Source organism: Pholcus phalangioides, unplaced genomic scaffold, assembly GCF_987345545.1.
Source record: "Pholcus phalangioides strain wild (caught in Gottingen) unplaced genomic scaffold, Ppha-v1.0 ptg000037l_1, whole genome shotgun sequence".
Taxonomy (NCBI): Eukaryota; Metazoa; Arthropoda; class Arachnida; order Araneae; family Pholcidae; genus Pholcus; species Pholcus phalangioides.
Window position 1 is genome coordinate 3049853 of NW_028301624.1, and position 23435 is coordinate 3073287.

Below are 23435 nucleotides of genomic sequence, written 5' to 3' on the forward strand. Positions count from 1 at the left end.
TGAATTAGGGCCATTCAAGTATTACGTGAGCAGATTTTCAGCCATTTTTGACCCCCTCCCCCTTGTCAGCAAAAATCAGCAAAACACTGACCCCCATCCCCTCCCCCGTCAGCAAAATTTCACCAGAAGCTTAGAATATTTCATATCTTCAAAAAGGGGTGGTTGATGACGTAAGCGACCTTCAACCCCCCCCCCCCGCCATCAAAAGTCAACAAATCCGAAACTCCCTCCCCGATCCTGACGTAATACTTGAATGACCCCTTAGGCAAATTGTGCTTTGGGATGGGCATTGATCCTAATTTATCATCTTGGTGTGTTCCCGCAACACCCCTCGCTGCGAGAAATGGAGATCCCGCCAGAAAGCGGGAGTGCGGCTTATACGGTGAAAATTTAATTTTGAAAATTTATTTTATCGTAATTTATCATCTTGGTGTGTTCGCCCAACGCCACTCGCTGCGAGAAATGGAGATCCCGCCAGAAAGCGGGAGTGCGGCTTATACGGTGAAAATTTAATTTTGAAAATTTATTTTATCGTAATTTATCATCTTGGTGTGTTCGCCCAACGCCACTCGCTGCGAGAAATGGAGATCCCGCCAGAAAGCGGGAGTGCGGCTTATACGGTGAAAATTTAATTTTGAAAATTTATTTTATCGTAATTTATCATCTTGGTGTGTTCGCCCAACGCCACTCGCTGCGAGAAATGGAGATCCCGCCAGAAAGCGGGAGTGCGGCTTATACGGTGAAAATTTAATTTTGAAAATTTATTTTATCGTAATTTATCATCTTGGTGTGTTCGCCCAACGCCACTCGCTGCGAGAAATGGAGATCCCGCCAGAAAGCGGGAGTGCGGCTTATACGGTGAAAATTTAATTTTGAAAATTTATTTTATCGTAATTTATCATCTTGGTGTGTTCGCCCAACGCCACTCGCTGCGAGAAATGGAGATCCCGCCAGAAAGCGGGAGTGCGGCTTATACGGTGAAAATTTAATTTTGAAAATTTATTTTATCGTAATTTATCATCTTGGTGTGTTCGCCCAACGCCACTCGCTGCGAGAAATGGAGATCCCGCCAGAAAGCGGGAGTGCGGCTTATACGGTGAAAATTTAATTTTGAAAATTTATTTTATCGTAATTTATCATCTTGGTGTGTTCGCCCAACGCCACTCGCTGTGAGAAATGGAGATCCCGCCAGAAAGCGGGAGTGCGGCTTATACGGTGAAAATTTAATTTTGAAAATTTATTTTATCGTAATTTATCATCTTGGTGTGTTCGCCCAACGCCACTCGCTGCGAGAAATGGAGATCCCGCCAGAAAGCGGGAGTGCGGCTTATACGGTGAAAATTTAATTTTGAAAATTTATTTGATCGGCGTACTGACTCTGCGACAAATTCGTACCGCGACGAACTGATTCTGCGACAAATTCGTACCGCGACGAACTGATTCTGCGACAAATTTGTACCGCGACGAACTGACTCTGCGACAAATTTGTACCGCGACGAAATGAGTCTGCGACAAATTTTCACCGCGACGAACTGACTCTGCGACAAATTTGTACCGCGACGAACTGACTCTGCGACAAATTTGTACCGCGACGAGTTTGTAGCACGACGAATTGACGCTGCGACAAATTGATTGCGACGAATTGTCGTGCGACAAGTTGATCGCGACGAATTGACCTAGACCCCCCTCGGTGTGGGGCTCCCTGAACAAGGACGAACCGAGTATCGAACTCACGACACCTTTAAACCTCCTTTGCTACTTTGGGCGAGTACCTACCTCATTGGCCTGAACTACCACGCCCCAACGCAACAGTGGTGTATGTGCGTAATTGTTGACTTACTGTTCTTCTTCGCGTATTGTTGCGATCTAACAATACTTTTAAATTTTATAAATAAGGATGTCATCATCACGTCGTCACTATTTTTTTTTTCTAAAGCGAGTCAGAGCTAATTTGGGATTGGTAAGTGGGAAGGGAAACTAATGAGCGTGGTTAACTGTGGCCTGGTGGACCGGCGATTCTCGAAAGGTTAATTTCTTTCGGGCCATTCCATGCTCATTAGATAGGTCAAAAGCGGACCATCATGCGCTTCAGGTAAATGTGGAGGGTGGGCAGGGGAAGTATTACCTCCCTGATGTTGCATGGAATCGACGCTGAAACGCGTGTCGGCGTCGATCTCGAAACTATTTTTGTCACTGAATCTTCAATTATTTCTGCCTCACATTCCAAAATTATTCTTGTCACTAATAATGAAATCATTTCTTTAACTGCAGAGTCGTAGCGTGCCTGCTTGGGGCCCGGGACGGGCATTTTCTTAGGGATTCCTTGAAAGGAAAAAAATATGCAAAATAACTGTACATTATTTGTGAGGCCCGGAGCCAGAAAGAGAGCCTGTTGTTTTTATAATTCTGAAAATATTTCTTTCGCTGATGCTCAAATTGTTTCTGTCAGATATCGAAATTATTTTTCTCGCTAACACGCCAATTCTGAAGTTATGTCCGTCACTAATTCTTTAACTAATTTCTGTCCCTAATTTTGAAATTATTCCTGTCACTTATGTTGAATTCGTGTCTAATTCTGAAGTTATTTCTTTCATTAATAAAAAAATTGTTTCTGTCACTAATAAATATGATTTATACGATTGGCATCCGCCAATGGCCGATTTCTCTTCGCCAGTGTACTTTTGCCTTTCTACTGTCCTCTGATTTTTCCCGACACTTCTTCCATCTGTTTCATTCCAAGCGTTACTTTAAAGTTATATTATTTCTTGCGTTATATAAAAATATTTGTTGTTTTCACATACAGTGAAACCTCATTACAACGTTACTCGATAAATACCTCTACAATGATATTTTTGCAATACTTATATGGAAATGGCTATCGTCTAATGTTAAATTGCCGCCTCTCGAGATAAAGTTAATCTCTCTACAGCGATATTGTTTTCTTGGTCCTCAGTGTATCGTTGTATCGAGATCGGCTCGCATTTGCGCCTCGAAGTTGGGAACCACAGGAAACCGACCACCACTGCGGTGAGGTCGGTTTCCTTCACCACTCGGATCCTCGCGATGCGAGTCCGTCATTATGACCACTCGACCACCGCAACAGCCATGTATTGGACTGCCTTGTATATGCATAGCTGACCAATGACTCTCCCAAGAGGTCATCAATTGACGTCATGGTTCACACAAGGCGGGGTAGGAGCAGACATGGCTCTTTGCCCCATGTTGTTCTGCTGATATTACCATTAATGCACTGCAAACAACCGAGGCTATTTATTTTACATACATATTTAGTATTGGATGAAATTTACCAGTCGCCCTCAGAGGTGTGCGACAGATGAAGCCACGCAGGGCCCCGCGCTTGAAGGAGCCCCGCATACGTGATAATATAAAAAAATCTGATTTTTATGCTACTTAGAAAAATGGCTATTTTCCAACTATAGAAATGATAATGATCACATTCCAAATAATACAACAAATAAACGAGAATTATTCGCAATCGAAGGAGTCCCTCGCGTTAATCTTATATATAAATGTGAAAGTATGTATGTATGCTCTTTATACAAATCTACAGTTTTAGACCGATCGTCGCCAGATTTTGCATATATACCAAACAGGACCGGGATTGAGCCGTAGGCTCTTTAAAAGTTCGTCAGAGCTGGGCAAATGCCCGAACTGGGCAAAAAACTGTCGGGCAACAATAGTTTTGGGGCCTCAACAATCACTTTCGGAACGTTTACTTTGGTTACCGTGGTTTCCAACTATGCGTTTCAGACGTGAATATATGCCTTCACAATGGTTTGTCACCCCTTTAATTCTGTTATTATAACAGTTTATTCCTTTATAACGGTTTGTCACTTTTCCAATCCTCCCATTAATTGCAGAAAACTCGGGAAGCGCCGGGTATTTCTTCTAGCCTATATACAGGGTGTCCTGTAAGTGATAATGCGGCCTTTATCTCATCAACCGCCCATCGTATAGGTATAGTCACTTTGTATTCGTGTAACACATGTCTGAATTTGTGAAAAAAGAAAACTCCATATTTTCTAACACTAACGAAATGATGGCCAATTATCATTGATTAATTAATTGATTGATTTCGTTAAATTGACTTCATACTATTCGGAGAAAATTAATTAATTCGAACAGTTAAAATTCATTTTCAATGAACCAATTGACCATTGATGGTCGGAGGGAATTAATTAGATATTTAATAATAATCAATAATTGCTTAATCAGCATCAGGAGTAAATAATTTTAACAATTGTTAAATTAGTGTCAGCAACTGACAAGTTCATGGCAGCTAATTAATTAATTTGTTCATTATTAATTATTTATAATTCTTAAATAATAAGAAACTAACAAGTTCATGATGTGGTTGATTTAATCATTAAAAACGGGCTTCGACTTGGTTAATGTCTCATATGAAAACATTTAAAAGCGTAATTCAAGCTTTTACCGTAACATACATTCATTAACTAAGCAAAACAAAAAAAAAAATCAAGGTTTTGATTTACAATCAAAGAAATTTCTATCGGATTAACCCACGAAAAATAAGACGGTTCAAGGTGGTACAGGGGCGTAGCCAGAAATTTCGTTCGGGGGGGGGGGGGACCAAAGTGACAGAACAATGGATTTGGCCATCTTTTTCCCTTTTTTCGGTCATTTTCTCACATTTCGGGTGGGGGGGGGGGACCAGACCGCCAAGTCCCTCCCCCTCGCTACGCCCTTGAGGTGGTACTATAAGTACGTAGTGAATGATAATTTATCACACAAAGCGAACTTTCCGTAGCTCAGGATTCGTGAAGATACTGTATCTGTGTATCTTATGGACATGTATTTGATTTTTCACCTCCCCTTTCTCAGCATATGAATCAATTAAATGAGAATCAACCTCAAGTATTTATTTTTCTGTCGTCGCTACGTTACTGTGAGAGTCATGTTTTCTGTTTTGATGTTTTTATTTGCTCAACCACGAAATCAAATACTAATTGTCACGCACGATTTCAGAATTATTTATTGGCGCAAAACCTGCAGAAACGAATTCAGCTCCAAAATTGGAAGAGAGGAAGTCTGAATTCGGCCTTATAGCTAGTTATAATTGAAATTTACTTTAAAAAATGATTGTATTAATAATATTAATGTGGTTTATACCCGGAACGCGCTTCAAATGGTTGGTGTTCGTAACCTGGAGCTTTTCAATCGTCCTTCAGGTAAAATTTTTCAATTTTCTCGATTCTTTGTGAATAATCCTTTGAATGTAGTTAACTTTGAACAACAATCTGCAGAAGTTCCCTGTGTCTGTCATTGATTTTGTAGATTCTGCGATGTAAGTCGAATTGCAACATACCGTAGAGCAATGGTTCTCAACCTTTTGAAGCCCGCGGCCAAGTTTCATTTATTTTTGTAAGTGGAAGGTCCGGTCAAATACGCTACTAATGGAAAATGAATGGAGGAAAATGAAATCGCGGCCAGGTATGAATGATGTCACGGCCAGGTGGTTGAGAAACACTGCCGTAGAGAGTATTTCATCCTCTCTTGACGCATGAGCCCTGCACGGCTTGGAGGCCTCAAGCGCATAAGGGGCTTTGAGATAATGCGATTTGGCACCATGATTTTCAAGAACAAGTACGTAAAAATTGTAGGCGGCTATTTTTCAGTGAGGTGGGGATCCAGGAAGAGGGGAGGGGATCACCCTCTCCAAAGAATCGGATAATATAGGAAAAATTGTTCTATCCCGGAATATGCAAGATATGATCCTACCAACACACGCAATTAGTCACCCCCATAGATCCAGCTTCCAGCACCCCAGAACATCACTTCGCCAGGGCCCCCATCGTTCTTTTTAAGATAGCTCTGAGTGAAAGCGTTCCATGCAATTATCTGGAAGAAATCACAAGAGAAGTATCGCCTAGCCAAGGGTTTCTCGAACTTCCTATATTAATGGCAACCTTGAACATAAGATTGGTATTTGAGGCACTCCTACCCGATCTCAAGAGGTATCTTAAAGTGCATTCCAGTTTGAATGGGAACCACAGTCCTATTAATATGTGGTTGCACATAAATTTTGAACCTGAAACATCTCACGATACCCATGACTAACATCACGGGGTATACTCTATGCACCCTTGTGTATTACTATCGAAGCTCGAAGTTCACCACTTCGCGAACTAGCAGGCCCAATTGACCCGGCCAATACCCGAAATTCGGGCTTTCGCCTGCCCCTATATATCTATCCTTATGACTCGGGGTCATCGCCCAGTTGGCGTATTTTTTGTGTGTTAATTATGGCCATTTATAGTTAGCCATATCTCACCATAGTTATTATGCTCAGCTATGGCAACCCTAACGATCAAAGGAATCTGAATATTGATATTTTAGTGACCCATATATAGGGATCGACATATGGGGCCGGTCAAACCCCAGCGAAAGCCCGCATTTCGGACATAGGCCGTATCAACTGGGCTGGCCAGTTCACGAAGTGGCCAACTTCGGGTTTTGGCAGTAACATATATACTTTAAATCAATCTAGCTTATGTACGTTTACTTTCATCTCTTCCACTTAAAATGACGTTAACCTTACTGTCCAGAAATGCATTGAATCATGGGATATTGTATGTACCTGGAAACTAAAAAATAATTGTGTGATATTCTGAACCGTTCTAGCTTAAGACAGTCTACTACAAGGGCCTTTGTGGTCCAAGGGCCTTGGTGCCAGTAAGCGCTCTTTGCCGATAAGATGGAAAAGACCCGTTTCAGGGCTGGTCCCAGAAATTCTGCCGTCTTAGGCGAATAATATTTTGCCACCCTTGAGATACGAATTTAGCCCTCAAAATGATTTCGATGATTGAAAATCTGTGAGAGTGTCATAACAACTCTGACATAAAAAATGTCGCCCCTGTAAACATGCTGCAATAGGCGGATGCCTCGTCGCCTCATGCCTAGCTCCGGCGCTAACCCGTTTACAGAATATTCAGCATGAAACATAAGAATAATAAGTTAATTGTTTTTTCCTCATCCAAGCTTACGGACCACCCTGAAATCTCACCAAGGACCCGTGGTTAAGCACCAGTGATTTACAGGCACGATACCTATACTTAAAGATTTACTTAAAAAATTAAAAACAATTATTACAATATCTACAGACGTTTTCAAAATTAATTTTCTTCATAGCTGCGTTGTTAAGAAAATTAATTGGACGAAAAACAGGTGTAATTAGCTGGTGCTATACCAGCAGTTTCTAATTGGTGTGCTGTGTTGTTAACTGACACGTGCCTCCAAAAAAGTAAAATGGCGGAAGCCAACCGATGGAAATATCGTTTCTGGTATTCCGCCGCAGAATTTCAGAATTTATCATGAAATTTGCGTCACGGCATACGGGAAACAGTGGAAAGTTGGTATCTATTATATCGTCGGCGTTTAGCCAGAAGTCACCCAAGTCCAAAATTGTAGTTTTGAGACACAGGTAATTTATATAAACTTTTGAGTCTTTATGAAAAAAAAGTAAAACTAATTTTACAGATTTCTGAATTCTACAGTAAGTTTACTGATGTTTAGGTAACTGATTTATGTCATGATATAATCAATTGGAAGTTCTAATGGAGTGTGAGGTAATCCGTCAAAAGTTTTTTTTTTATATTTTGATAATCAAAAGTCACTGGTTCTATGCATTATTTTTAATCAGTAATAACACTAATCACCACTTTAAGACCACACACAACCCAGGCTCTGTCCCTTATGGGAGCCAGTTACCCCGAAAGGTTGGGTCATGCTGGAGACTAATCATCACTGGATTTTATTGCCGAAAATATGTCAGTGATTTTAGGGTGACTTTGAGATACTGAATCAGAATCTGGCATTGGTTTTACTGTAGATTAATAAAGCTGCCATATTTCGGTTTCGATTCTGACTACCACATGTGTCGGAGAAAAGTGATGTTTTTTCAATCCGAAGATTACGTCACTCTCCGCAAATCCAGTTGCATTTTCTTTCTTGGATTTATCTTCGCATCAGCCAGCTGTCGAAACCTTTGTATTTTTTCAATATTTCCTTGGAGTAAGGCCAGAAAAGTATACAGGCATATGTTTCAGTTTCTAAACTACCACACTCACCATTGGCTTCATGCCATGAAGTAACAACTATCAACGTGATGATGCATAAACAATAATTCGCGAGCAAGTAACATCTGCAACTATGCCTTCTATTGTAAGTATAGTTCACTGAATCAATACAGTGAACTCTCTGCTTGAATTAAACATCAATAATATAAATCACCAAGTCCTTTTTATGACTCCTGCACATCGACATTAAATCTTCGGCGTCCAAGCAGAAATCAAGTCAAGTTTCCTGATTTTGTCAATTGAGTCGTTAGGGGCCGTTCAAGTATTACGTCATCATCGATGGGGGGGGGGGGAATTTCCGATTTGCTGACTTTTGATGACAAGGGGGAAGGGGGGGGTTTGGATAATGCTTACGTCATCAACCAACCTTTATGAAAATATGAGTTAGGATTCAGAGGGGCAGAGCTGATGACGAAATTTTGCTGACAAGGAAGGGGGGGAAGGGGGTCAGCGTTTTGCTGACTTTTGCTGATAAGGGGGGGGGAGGGGGGGTCAAATATAGGTAAAAATTTGCTTACTTAATACTTGAACGGCCCCTTATGAAAAATAGTAAAAAAAATATTTTAAAGATTTCTACATCGCTCCTACATTAGATAACTGTTTCGTGGGTTCGTAGCATGAAATAACTAATTGGAAATTCTAATCAATTTCACCGGTCTATCAAAAGTTTTTTGTAGACTTAGTAGCATGGACTTAGAAATGGCTCTGTCAAGAGTCAAATAATGTGGGGAAATTTGTCTATCATGTAAGATACGGAACTATCCAACGAACTTACACAATAAGATAATAACGTAATTGGTATTTTCGATATTTTAATTTTTCTAAACGAAAATATTAAGGGAAAAACCTAAATTTTTGGTTAGCTTGGGGGGGGGGCTCTATCCTCCTCCCCCTCTGCGTACGCCTGTGGTGGGGGTCATACCCCTAATGCACTTGAAGCTTCTGGGCCATGCTAGGGTGCGTCCATGCGTTAGAATGGCCCTGTCAAGAGTCATAATATGGATGGGGAAATTTGTCTGTCACGTAAGGTACAGAACTATCCAACGAACTTACACAATAAGAACGAACCTACACGACACATCGCTCTAGATTTTAGAGCGATGTGTTGCGTATCGGAGTTTAGATCCTCTTCTAATTACAATCAACGCCGACGAAATCTGCTAAAACTCATTAAAAGTGCCAATAAAGGTACTTTTATTGGTAGGCAGAAGTCATTAACAGGGCTTAGGGAAATACGGGCACCTCTTTGTTGCTTTAGCAACGGAAATTCAATTCCGTTAGTGAGCTTTACCAGACTGTTGAGCATTAATGAGATGCCGCTGGGGTAATTATCTCAAAATCGTAATTTTTGGACTTGCAAGGAAAGGGTCCCAAAATGATGTCTTCAAAAAGTTTTGAAAAAAATACCACTGATTTTTTACTGATATAAATATGCACAAAAATAAAACAAATCTGGCGAACTTATTATGGGCCATTTTGCAAATATTAATATTTTGAACGCTAACAGAGGCCAAGAATTGATTTAGAAATTCCGCACCATCCCCCCCCCCGAGAGTGACGTCATTCAACGATTATTTTATGTATTTATTTATTTTTATTGTTATTTTTTCATTAAGCATCGTCGCGAATTACGTTTAAATGAAAATTTGAAACTTGCTTGAAGTTGTTTTTTTTGCATGATCACGTAAATTGCGGTAAAACAAACATTACGTTAACACGTCTTTCACGACTTCAGCAGTCAGGCGCAGATCCAGATAAGGGCGATGGGAGGGAGGGTGTTGGTCGTCCCTCTCAACTGGTAGGGTCGTTTTGAAAGTGTCAGCTTCCCCCCCCCCCCTTCCTGGTCAAAGTGATGTTATGGGGCCCATACACAGCTGGAAATGCCTACTTACATATTCCGATACTTTATTTACTCCCGAAAATCAGTTGACAAATCGAATTATCACGAGCCCCCTTCTCTCCCAACGTTGTCCCTCACAAGGGCGGGCTCCAGCTCTTTGCTACACTATAAATTCATTATAGGCGGGGGGAGGGCACAAGGAATTATTTCCAGAGAAATTTTCAGTTACAAACATTCAAAAAGCATTCAAACTAACAGAAATCGGTTAAAATAACACATAATTGGTATTTTCGATATTTAAATTTTTCTAAACGAAAATATTAAGGGAAAAACCTAAATTTTTGGTTAGCTTGGGGGGGCTTTATCCTCCTCCCCCTCTGCGTACGCCTGTGGTGGGGGTCATACCCCTAATGCACTTAAAGCTCCTGGGCCATGCCAGGGTGCGTCCATGCGTTAGAATGACCCAATGGCCCTGTCAAGAGTCATAATATGGGGAAATTTGTCATGTAAGATACGGAACTATCCAACGAACTTACACAATAAGAACGAACCTATACGACATATCGCTCTAGATTTTAGACCAATGTGTCATGTAGAGCGATATGTTGCGTATCTAGAGTCTAGATCCTCTCCTAATTACAATCACACTAAATAATATCCTGTGATTAGTTTTTTTAAACTTTCACTTTTTTATGATACTCAGTAATGATATGTCTAACACAGTTGCAGACGAAACGTGTGGTTGTGTTTTAACATTTGAAATTTCAGTTTGAAAATGATTCTGAAAAATTACATGTGCTGACATTAAAGCAATGAAATCTTAATGAATATCTTATAATTCAAATTATTCCATTTTCCAGGTTTCTGGCCAGGAAAATACAAGTGAGAATACGTTCCTTATGAATATATTTTTTAAAAGAAAAAGTTTTATTTTTCATTGACTCTTTTCATCAGACTCTGCCACGACGCTGGGCTGGAAGAGATTTTGGCAATGGGATAAGTCTGGTGGCAGAGTCCTGGCGTTCATGACCTTTTACATTTGGCGTTTATTCTAGTGTTTCTCTCTCCCCTAAGGATGTGTCGAAGAAGACTTCAGTGTTCCAGATTTCCGTATGTCCCCTGCAGGCTATATCAGCAGCCAAGTAAGTCCTTCAATCTGTGAAGACCTGTGCCGTAATGAAAATGGTAACTTCACATTCGCTGCCATCATGTCCAACTCTTATTGTTTGTGTGGATGGTCCGATAATGGTGAGTTTCATCCCTGTACTGACTTGTAGGAATTTTTTTTGTTACTCAATAGTATAAAAATGAAGGCATGACTGCACTGTTTTGTTTTTTTGGCAGACTTGGCAGATTCCAGTAGTCCATGTGATTTGACGTGTGACTTCGAAAGCGGAAGCATTTGCGGCTCGAATGACACAGGAATACTACTTATAGTTGGTATAAATTATCCACAGCTTCGGAATATAACGCTGAATGTTATCTTAGGGATTTCTGAAGGTAATTTATGATGTTAGTTTTGAGTTTATACAGGGTGATTCTGAAAGAGTCATTGAATTTCGAAATTATATATTTTCTAAAATTAAAATTACAGAATGATGAAGTAATATATGAATATACAGGGCCGCCCTTACCAGAAGCGGGGCCAGGTGCTTCTCAACAATGTCGGGACACCAAAAATGTTGAGGACTCCCCTTTGAACGATTTTGTATATTTTGGGGGGGGGGGGGGAAATCTGTATCTATTATTTCAGAATATATACAAGAATGCTGAAAAGTATCCATACAAAAAATTTTGAACACACAATTAAACGTAAATTTACCCAAAAATTGATGAAAATTCATCATTGAAGATAATTTTAAACAAATGAAAGAAACATTATCTGAAATTAATGAAAATTTTAGACTTGATGAATAAAAACAATTGAAAGGAAATAATTCCAGCACCAATGAAAGTTCAGAATTAATGAAAGAAATAACTCAAGAATTGATGAAATTTCAGAATTTACTGAAGGAAAAATTTCGAAATTGACGAAAATTCAGAACTAATGAAGGTAATAATTCCAGAATTAATGAAAAAAATAACTTAAGAAATGGTGAAAGCCTCCAATAATATATCGTGGGTGCGGGGCCTGGTGCTGCCGCATTTGTCCAATACCGGCTTTATTAGACTAACAGCTGGTGTTGACCTGTTGCACATACCCTAAGGGCGGCTCTGTGAATATAAAGGAAAAATGTTCAATATTTGTATCATGATACAACAGTCGATGCTGTTTATTAAAATCACAAATAATGTTATCATTTGGATATTGTTGTCACTTTTCCAAAGAACAGAACGAACCAATATCATAACATGGAAAACATTTGTTTTTTGTTATCGGGACTTTGGGTAATGTTTTTTTTCTGCATCGAATTTTTTCCCCACACTATCACGCTAAGGTTTGCCAAGAACTTACTTTCCCCCCCCCCCCCCTGTAAGTTATTGTTGGCTGCAAGGCGAAAGTTATCAGGCTGCAAGACTGTAGGAGGCTTGAAGGTGTTTGCTCATCCCTCCCTTGTTGACAAACATTTCTGTACTCCGTAATTGGTCAGTAGTATTCGCTGTGATCTATGTTCATGTGGATCTGCTTCTGCAATGATCAGTGAAGGCAAATGCATGGCGAAAAAGAAAAAGCTCTTTTTTTCAGTTTCTTTCAGTGGACAGATTCAAATTTTTTTTCTTCAAGAGGCTTTCTCAAGAAATCTCAGAAACGTATTGTACCAATGTATTGCAAAATGTAAAATGTATTGCAAAATGTAATTCGTGATATACATTAGACAGTTTCGTTATAAAAAAAACAATCCAAGATTTTAGCTAGAAAAAAAAATGTCCCGTTTTAGAAAAAAAAAAATCAGAACACACGATTAAACATTTTGCAACCAAATATGTAGGAAAGAGGAAAAAGTTATCACATTTCACCAATATCTGCTTATCATACGTCCCATTTGACCAAACAGTATGTATGGTCACCGTAGTTACCAGACTTTTTTGGATATAGTTATCATTCAATTATTGTTACCAGAAATCCTGAGTCCCGCTGTGATCAGATTGAGTGGCTTGGACTGCAGTATGTTATGATGCTCTTTTTGGTGAAGAAGTAAAATGCCGTCTATTTAGTAAAAAGCTTTCTGTGTTCTTTCATTTGCATTATCACAGTCACTAATCACCATTGTCACAGTGCAATTGTGTGAACATTATGCTGAACTTTCATTGTGAGGATCCAGGTTTAAACCCTTTTTGTCGGCTGAAGTATGTTTCTTGCGGTTTTCCAACTTTGAGGCACAAATATAAGTCAGGCCTCCAACACGATACTTACATAATATGGAAAATTAAGAAATTTGCCACTCTCACTTCAAAATATAGAAGACAGATAAACGAGAATAACTCTGACAACATAAATATAAGAAACAGCACATACTTGCATGCACCAATTAATAGGGAAATTCCCTAGAGGAATGCTTACGAGGTGCATGTTCTGTTAAGTAATAGTGGTCTGGGGCTTTTGGGAGGTGATGTCTTCGACTGTTTGTCTTATTAAGAGGTTTTTTGGGTCTGAATATAGTTTTTTTCTACTGTGGGCAACATCCTCTGAATAAATTGCTTACATTTCCACTGAGACTGAGCAGGGGTCAAAGTCGGTTTGGTGGTGGTAATCACCATTATACGTGCTTCTCAGACTATTGTTTGATATTGAGGAAACAAAGCCATACAAATTGCATAACTTACAAGCGCCGAGGCCTAGTAATTAGTTAAGCTGCCTGAAATTTAACTTCACATGCAAGAGACTATGGAGGTGTTTAAATTTTGCACTTGACTTTCATAAGAACATGTTTTTTAAGAATTTTCATATCACCTTGACATTATTTGTGTGAATAAAGTTGTATCAAACACTTGTAAAAAAGAAAAAAAGTTAACTTTTTATTTATGCATTGTCGTGCATCGCTAATTCAAAATGTATGTATCATTTTGTAATATTGAATGATTTGTTTTCAAAATAATTTTTAATGTTTGAGCTCTCTATCCTCCTCCTCCTCTGCGTATGCCTCTGGTGGGGGTCACACCCCCAATGCACTTAAGCTCCTGGGCCATGCCAGGGTGCGTCCATGCGTTAGATTGGCTCTATCAAGAGTCAAATAATATGGGGGAAATTTGTCTGTCACGTAAGATACGGAACTATTGAATGAACTTACACAATAACTCTTTTTTAATGTTTGAAATTCCCCTTTAATATATCTTATTTTCAAGATAAAGCTAAAAGAAATTGAAAATCAAATATTAATATGAAAAACCAAAAAAAAAAAAAACAGAACTTGTGTGTGAAACAAATATTTTTCACTTATGTGTTCACTTAATTTCTGTATTCAAAAATTGCTTTCCTTTCAAAGAAACTTCTTTCTTTCTTTCATAATTTATCTTCTCATTAGAAATTTGCTTTTCATAATTTCAGATGTTGAATATCATATTGAGGTCGATGGCAGCCATCTTAGCTTGGTCATTGTGCTTGATTTTGGAGATGGAACTCGAGCTAGCTTCACAGATGCATCTGTGAATGTCAGTCGACATCTTAGAGTACCTGGTTCTTACAGAGCAAAAGCTGTAGCGATTGAAACCACCACACAAGAAGTAATCAATGATAGTTTGTTATTTTTTCATAATCGATATTAATTAAAAATAAATGTTTTATTAGATTCGGATAAAAGTGATCAGTTATAACTCAACTTTTGAGTAAAACTGATATTTTACATTCGCCTTCTGTACCAAAGGATGTCAAGAGGTTTTTGAGTTTTAAACCGGTGCAGTGTGAGTGCCCCACTTAGTGTCAGAGTCTTTTGTGACACTGAGGTATGACTTACACTTGGGAGTCATGATTCTTGGAAGAATAGGAATAAATGAAAAATTCTGCTATCCTGTAAAATTTGGAGCTGTACAATGAACCTATGCAATAAGTCGCTCCTCCAGATACATTGCCTTGTATCTGCACCTCAATGCTCAATGAACCTGAAAAACCAGCCAATTCCCATCTTGCATCTCCTATAGAAGTGTCCACAACAGTGATGGATGTGTCCGGAAATAAAAGAACACTTTCACTCTCTGAGTTAGCGATGTATGATTTTATGATTAATTCTAGTTCATGACCTATAATGTTCATGCTCATTAAATATGCACATTCAACAGTTGAAGGGGAAAAAAATATACTATAGCCTGCCGTCCAAGCGTGGATTCAGTGGGGGGGGGGGGTTTGAGAGAAATTTTGCTGTCCTGTAAAACAGATAATCCAATGCACCTACACAATAAGTCACTTTTCTGACACATCACCCTGGAGCCGCCTGTCTACACTTCATTCACATCTGGTCTGTCTACACTTTACTCACAGCTGGTCTGCCTCAACTTCATTTGCAGCTAAAGATATCTGCCACCACTCCATTTGCAATTGAAGCTAACTGCCTCAGCTTCCTTGGAAGATGGAGATGTCTGCTTCAGCTTCTTTCACAACTGAAGATACCTGTTTTGGCTTCAATCGCAGCTGAAGATGGCTGCTTCCATCCCATTCGCATCTTAAAATGCCGACCTCTGCTCTGTTCACGGCTGAGGATGTCTGCCTTTGCTCAGACACGGATCAAGATTGGGGGGGGGGCGGCCTTGTCAACAGAGAGGTGATTGTTCCTATCATCTCTCTCAAGAGCCGAATACATATAATATTCGGAAATTTGTCTGTTCCATAAAATATGGGCTATCAAATGAACTTACACAATTCACCCCTCCTGACACATTGATCCGCACCTGCTGCTGTCCTCAATGTCAGAGGCACTGGCATTCAGGACAGGTATGGTTGATAGTCATGATCAAGCTCAGAATTGTGTCATTAAAATTTTAACACAAAGATTTTAAGATCATTTCACAATGTAGAAGTTAGCTATCAAGCTAAATTAAAATTTTGATCATTAGCTCCCTTTTTACCGTCACAAGGTTTCATTCATGATAGAGTTTTAATTTGATGAATATGCTTTTAATTTTCTCTTTGTTAGGTTATATCAGATGAGAAAGTTTTTGAAGTCCCCGATTACTTACCCGAAGTGTATTTTTCCTGTCCTGAGTATGTAAAAACTTTTGAGGAATTCCTGTGTGACATGGTCGTTACTCGAGGAACAAACTTGATTGCTAAAATGTTGTATGATGACGATGATTATCTGGAATTCAATATACCAGGTTATTTTTCAGGATTATTTTTATGCCTTTTTCATTCAGATATCATTTTTGGAATTACTCTTTCCATTTGCAAATAATTCATTTTCTGAATTATATTTTTCATTATTGCAGATGGTGTTGTGGTAGGATTTGGTGAATCTATTCCAGAGCATTTGCTTATTGATGAGTATGCTTCTGGTTGTTCAACGGGAGATATAATTATCTATCATCTCCCTATAACATCAGGAATCATTATGGGATTTGAACTTCTGGCTGTTGGTGCAGGAAAAGTAGAAATCATGGTAAGATGGCGCATTCAAAATCATTTCATCTTTTGATAAATTAATGATTTTCTTTGATTTCAATGGGAGGTTTTCCCCTTGATGGATTGATTTTTGTTACTGTGAAAAAATTGAGTTTTTTCCCTGTTGAATCTGAATAATTTTATACAAATCTTTTAGGTTTTGTCTCCAGAATGTACCGAGTCAACAACTTTCTGTGGATCGTGCAAGAAAGAATGCCCATTTCCAGATTCAGTTTTGTGTTCAGATGAAGGGGATACATTTGATGCATATTCATTTTCATGTGTCACTGGTGATCAACCCTATGAGGTTACTGAATGGAAAGAGAAACATTCTTTTCCTTTTGATGTATCTGCTCCTGGGTATCAATATCTAGATTTATGGGATGAGAGATATGAGGTATTACCTATACAGATGGATTTTTTTAGTAACATTACAATTATTAGACATTAATTGATATTGAAAATTATAATTATATTCAACTTTTATTGTTTCATATATTTCTAGGTATCTTTCGGTGATGTATTTGCGATCAGAATCCAGGCTGAAAATATCATTGCATGCAGAAATGCTACAGAGTTTGAAAGTGAAAATTCTTTCTTGGACAGAACTTTAGATGGAGATGTGATATCTTATAGGCATATTGTTCGACTAATTGTTGGCGGCCCACAAGAATTTAAATTCAGATATGCATTCAATGAGGTATTGTTCATAACATTTTCAAATTACCAATCGGGGCCATAACTAGGATTTTTGCTGCCCCCCCCCCAAACAACTTTGAAATTAGATAATTTTGTAACTGTGTTCTTTGTTCCCATCTGAAACGGCTATGTTACCAGTACAGGGTGTTTATAATTAGAGTTTCTGTGTTCTGAGTTATTATAGCTTTAAGTACACCTATCAGAAAGCTATAAAAAAATGTTTATCACTCTTGGTCAATTTCTGTGCAAATGCAAAATTGCAGACATGAGGATGAACTGATAGAGTTTCCTGGAAGGATATCAAAACATCTCACAAGGAGAACCATTTCTGTTTTGACACTAAAGGAAGATTATGAATTTGAGTTTATGTATATAAGAATATGATTTGCTGGAAAAACTCTTCTTCAAGTAAGGGGATTCTTTAGCAAAAGTTATACAGTGATTGTAGGCGTTTAAAAAGACAAAAACTTCTCACCATTCCTTCATTAGTACATTCCTAGTTGTTCATAGTTTTATGACGGTAATTAATGGCTGTAGACAGCCCAGAATTCAACAGCTTTAACCTTCAGTAGCCGTGACCTCTATACCAACATGAAAGGTTACTTGTATTTCCTGGATACACTAATGTAAAATTTGAATTTGTAAAAGTCCAGTAACGGAAATTTTGATGTAATTAGTGTATGGCTAATAAATACATATTATGCAAATAAAAATTGCACTTATTTTTATAAAAGAGCACAATATAAGTATTTAATGAACAAAGGAGCTATAAAAATTGCAAAAAAATTACAAAGGACTAAAATTTTCAACTAATTGCAAGCATTGCACAAATTTTCATAGAAATTACTTCTCATAAAAAAAATGACACTTATTAGTTTATAAAATCATGACTTTGCAGTCTGAGCAAATTTGCTTAGCATGCTCTAAACATAAATTTCTGGAAAAAAATTTTGCTAGAATGGTCATGCATATCTCAGAAATACAAATACCACCTGCAGAGTAACTCTGAGGCACAAAGAGCATTGGAAGACGACTGTGATAAAGCAGTGGGGTCAGAAAGAAATAGACAAAGACAGCAGAGTGCAGCTCACACTAGCTTAAAATATAGTAGATTGAATTAATCACATGCATATCTCCTATATACGCATGCCCACTAGGAGCCTAATTATAGAATATCCCACACATATTAGTCTTTATAAATAAATTCCACCCAAGATTCTTGTTTCTGTAACATCTTCTATGATGACAGATATAACATGAACCATTCTTTCTTTGTGTCTTACTTGGGGCTGGGCATTGAGGATGTTGTGCATTCATGTGTTTATTTTGAAATCACTGTGATATATGCAAAATTTGAGTCATAGTGAATACAAACTATATTTGTGATTTGAATATATTTTCTCAGAGAGGCAATCATAGTCTGCAGATTAATGTCAAATCTGAGGAACTGGATGAGTTTGAGTATTCCAGAATCGTCAGCGTTATATCGGAAACTCCCGTTGAAAATATCACATTGGTAACACCATCCGTCTGCACCTCAGTCAACTCCACGGTGGCTGTTTTGGTAGAGATCTTGAATGGTACTGGTGTTTATTTGGAAATCCATTCAGACTCTGGAGAGAAAAGGACATCAATCATTGATGGCATGTATAGCTTATCATCTAATACATGTATTAAACATTTTGTTAATTAAATTCATCTTATTAAGTTTCATACATAATAATAGTAATGCAGAATCTTTTATTTCCACAGATGTATCAGGCAACGCATTTGAAATGAACTTCACTTGTACGTTTCAAAATAATTTCACTCTGGCAGCCAATGCCAGCAATATTTGGAGTCACAGCACAGCGACGGATAACTTCTGCTGCTTGAACTTGATCACTCGTAATTGGGAGGTCGCAACGAATTCCCCCCAAATCGCCAATTTCAGTAAGTTCAAATTTTCATTAATGATTTACAAAAAAAAATGTAGTTTCTAATTTGAAAAATATTCAACATCATAATATTTAACATTATGCAACATTATCAGCATCATGGGCTCCTTGACAGAGGAATGCGAATGCATCACGGTCATTATGATCCTATTCATTGGCGTACACAAAGGGGGCGGTCTGCGGTTCTAACCCCCCTCAAGCGTAGATTATAGTGTTATTTTACAGGAAAAAACGTAACCCCCCCCCCCCTGAGAAAATTCTGCATACGCCTATGATCCTAATACAATTAACATTAATTATAATGAAAGATACCATGGGGCCTCATGCAACAGAAGCCCCTGAAAATTGTAAATTCTGTGTCTCTGAATTAGCTGTGATATTCAAGGAACATCAGCTTTTCTAATGTTGGGGTTTGACTCGTTCCTGGCATGCCAAGAAAAGCAAGGTTTAATAAGGATCGCAATATGTATTTATCCAATTCAATGGATTTTTGCAATAAATATGTTCAAGAATTTTCTAGTATCTGACTTGAATTTCCTGGCATATCAGAAAATAAGTGTATTCCAGGCATGCTAGTCTCCCTCGTTGTTTGGTGGCTTATGTGGGGAATACAGTATTTATGTGAATAAAGGTGGCTCTGATCTTGTCAAATAAACAAGTGTGCACAAAGTTGCTTCATGGTCAACTGCTACAATGTCAGTAATGAGATTTTATCTTTGAGCTGCGCAAATAGTCTGGGATATTCCTGTTGACATTTTTGTAAATGTTCCTATGAGAATTTCAGTTCAAAAGAATATTTGATATTAATTTTATGCTATCCATTTAATTTATTATTGTATCGATATGATTTTACAGAAACGATAAACATCACTTTTGGATACATTGGTGAAAAAGATGCTTTTCCTGCAGACGCTAGTATAGTTATTGATTTTGATGATGGTTCTCCACTACAGACGGAACCGATTTGGTCTACAGAGGAAATTATATTATTACAGCATGAGTATTCAATCAGTGGAATTTACACCGTCATGTTTAATGTATCTAATAGTGTTGATATGGAAACGTTTGCAGTCGATGTGAGTCATTTGCTTAGAAACTGTTTTCCTATGCAAAATTCAATGTCTAATGCTTTATATATATTTGCAATATACATATTTATATATTGCTTTATATATATTCAATTTTCTGTACAATGAGCATGATCGAATTTCCTTTTTTGAATATTAGGTAGAGCTGTTTGAAAAGATGTCGTTACTTGAAGTTCATGCAGAATATTCCGAAAATGATGAGCCTTCCGTCTTTAAAGAGTTGCGTGGTCGATCGAAAACCGATGTACCTGTAAATTCCAGTGTGCAGTTCACATGTTTAATCAATGGTAAATGTTTTATCTAAGAATGGTATTTACTTTTTAATTCTGAGGTTTTTTCTCACATTATTATCAAAGAAGAGAGAAACACAGATGATATTAAATTTCTCTTGCATTTTGATACAGTTTATAGCATCAGGAACAATTTCACAAATGCATCATCAAGTCAATGAGGTAGCCTTATCGACGACATACATTAAATGATACAAAACAGCACATTGAGTTTGATTGTATTGGAGGAGAGGCACCAAAATATTTAACGCTTCTAAAGGCCTTGATTCAGCTTTATCATGTATTCACATTTTTTTTTCTTCATCTGTTAGTTTTGATTGAATACGGGTTACCTTGGAAAAATATTTATATATGTTCTTCATTCTATAGGTACTGTGTATGGATATTTTGTCTTTGATCAAGATGAGCTGACCAACATGACTAACAATATCATTCAGAAAAATACGTTTTATGAGGTGTGCATTGCAATACAGTTTTCCTTTTTCCTCATTAACGTTCATCATAAACTTTGCAATTATGTGGAAATTAAAGTGTCTATTGTTTTTTGTGACACCGCTTTTTTTTAAAAATAAGTTTTTGGACTTTCTGTACAAATGTACCTGCGCAAAACTGATTTGTGTGGTGAGTCTGTTTACCCTACTAGTAACCAACTAGCAGTTGTGGTGTAAACCCTGTTGGCAATACAGCTGTGGTCAATGGTTTTAGTTCTCAACTTTGGGACTTAAACGTGAGCCAGTCTCCAATTTAAAAAGTCAACACAATACTTACATAAACAGGCATCACTTCAAAATATGGAATACAGATGTGGCAGCCTCACTGGAACACGGAAAAAGCACTTACTCTGGCAATATAAATTTATTAGGGGCCCCCACACACTCAGAACACACATTTCGACATGTGCCAATTTGTTGGAAGTTCCTCAGAGGAATGTTTACACGGTACATGTGCAGTTAAGTAGTAGTAATTGTGTGGTTAGCTAATCAGCTTTTGGTTGTCCAGGTCTAGGGTTTTAATTCTTACTCAGGCATCTTTGTTGAGCCTTTTGGAATTAACTCTAAACTGTAGGAAGAAATCAAATTAGTCTGTACAAATGCATAAAATGAGTTTTGCTGAAAAATGAATTGATTGCAAATATTGTATCTTCGCATTCAAATTAGTATATTGATTCAGCATACAGAAAGTGTTCATTTTGTTGCACATTCCATGCACATAAAGGATGTTATATGTACAGGATGTACCATAAATTCGTAACTAGTTTAAAAATTCATAAAAAATTAAAGGCATTGGTATATTTGAATGTGGTTTGAAAGGAAGTTATTCTGACACTACTTCTCAACAAGAATACTTGTTCTACATGTCTGCTATCACCACAAATGACAGTTTGCAACCAAGTGAAAACACTGTGAACTGCGGCATGTAGCATATCTGGATGGAGGCAATCAATTTTTTGGGGAATGGCATCCTTTAACTGCACTAAAGTACTCTGGCGCCATGGGTATGCTTATAAACATTTGTGAGTATGCAAATAGACGTAGATTTCTATGGAATTACGTGATTTGCTTTTGTGCATCGCCCTCTTTGACAAAAATTTGAACTATTTTTTTTAGTGTTCCAAAAAATTCTTCTTCGTGAGAATAATTTTTTTTTGCAAATTGCATTTTGCATTCAAATGTCAGATTCCTTCAATTTTTATGAGTTTTTATTGATTTATGAATTTATATCTATTTATGAATTTACGGGACACCCTGTACATTAAGCCAAAAAAAAATTAGCTGTTTGAATGGGATTCACATTCAATAAAAACATCTATTAAAGACTCTGGATTTCGCTGGTGCAATAACCTCTCAGTTGGCAAAATATTTAAGGACTCGTGTTAGAGTAGATAGTAATGCTCAGTAATAATATTAATAATTTTTTTGGATTCTCTTGTTAAGGTTGGGGAGAAAAACCTGGTGTTTCAAGCCTGGAATCCTATTGAACTTAGCAACAAAGTTGATGTCCTTATTCATGTTCTTGCCCCAACACTGGACCTCCGTCTCTTTGCTTCTACTGAAAATATTGAGCCGAATTCAGAGGTGAACTTCATCATAACGTTTGCTTCCACTGATCCTTACACATGCTTGATATTCGATCCTGGTGATGGAAACACAAAGCAGGCTTTTATGAACAAAGACTCATGCTTAGAGCTCTTTGGCATCAGTGAGATTGAATGGAATGGGGATATCGAACAATTTAACATCAAGTGAGTATTCTTTAGTATTAAAAATTTGGTCACATGTTTACTTACAACATTATAGTCATCATAACATCATGTTTTGAAGGTATAATTCGATTAAAAATATTGTTTTAAATCATGTATCTGCATTTCTTTGTGATACGTTTTTGCTCATATGAAATGTTGCACATCATGTTCACATCACAAAATCATCAATATTATTTTTTCAGTCTACAGCACATCTACCATTACAGTAGCTCATATGAAGCTAAAGCCATGGCCTTCAATTCAATATTCAGTACGCAAGATTCGGTTGTGATTGAAGTTACTTATCCTTCATCAAACATATGGATAGAGAACAACTCTACGAATATCAGGTATCCATTGAAGGTGAGTATGCATGAAGTTTGTGTATTTGTTCATACAGTGATGAATGGATGCTTATACAAGTGAGTATGAACATTTATTCATTCACTGGACAAAGTTAGATTGTTCAATCCAATTCAGTGTCTGAACTCGCTTCTGCCCTGCTTTTCCATTTGCGAAGAAATGAGCGAAAATTGTGTTCACCCTTGACCTTTGATATTTCATTTGTGCCTTGAAGTTGAAAAATCACAAAACAAAATCGACTTCAACTAACCATCACAGCCTGTGAGGATTGGACCTGGATTATTTTGATTGCGGTCCAGCACGATGCTTACACGACAGCACAGTAGCAAT

General features: G+C 37.7%; 1 protein-coding gene across 1 annotated transcript in view; it reads left to right on the top strand.

The window, feature by feature from the left end:
* Positions 1 to 18971: 18971 nt before the first annotated feature.
* LOC149065916 (uncharacterized) overlaps positions 18972 to 23435 on the top strand; it is a 49596-nt gene continuing 45132 nt past the window's right edge. The window contains exons 1-6 of the mRNA XM_089253324.1: positions 18972 to 19117; positions 19978 to 20198; positions 20350 to 20497; positions 20870 to 20955; positions 22435 to 22742; positions 22946 to 23105. Of these exons, the coding sequence (XP_089109450.1) occupies positions 20151 to 20198; positions 20350 to 20497; positions 20870 to 20955; positions 22435 to 22742; positions 22946 to 23105 (750 nt within the window). The 5' untranslated portion in view covers positions 18972 to 19117; positions 19978 to 20150. The remainder of the gene's footprint in view (positions 19118 to 19977; positions 20199 to 20349; positions 20498 to 20869; positions 20956 to 22434; positions 22743 to 22945; positions 23106 to 23435) is intronic.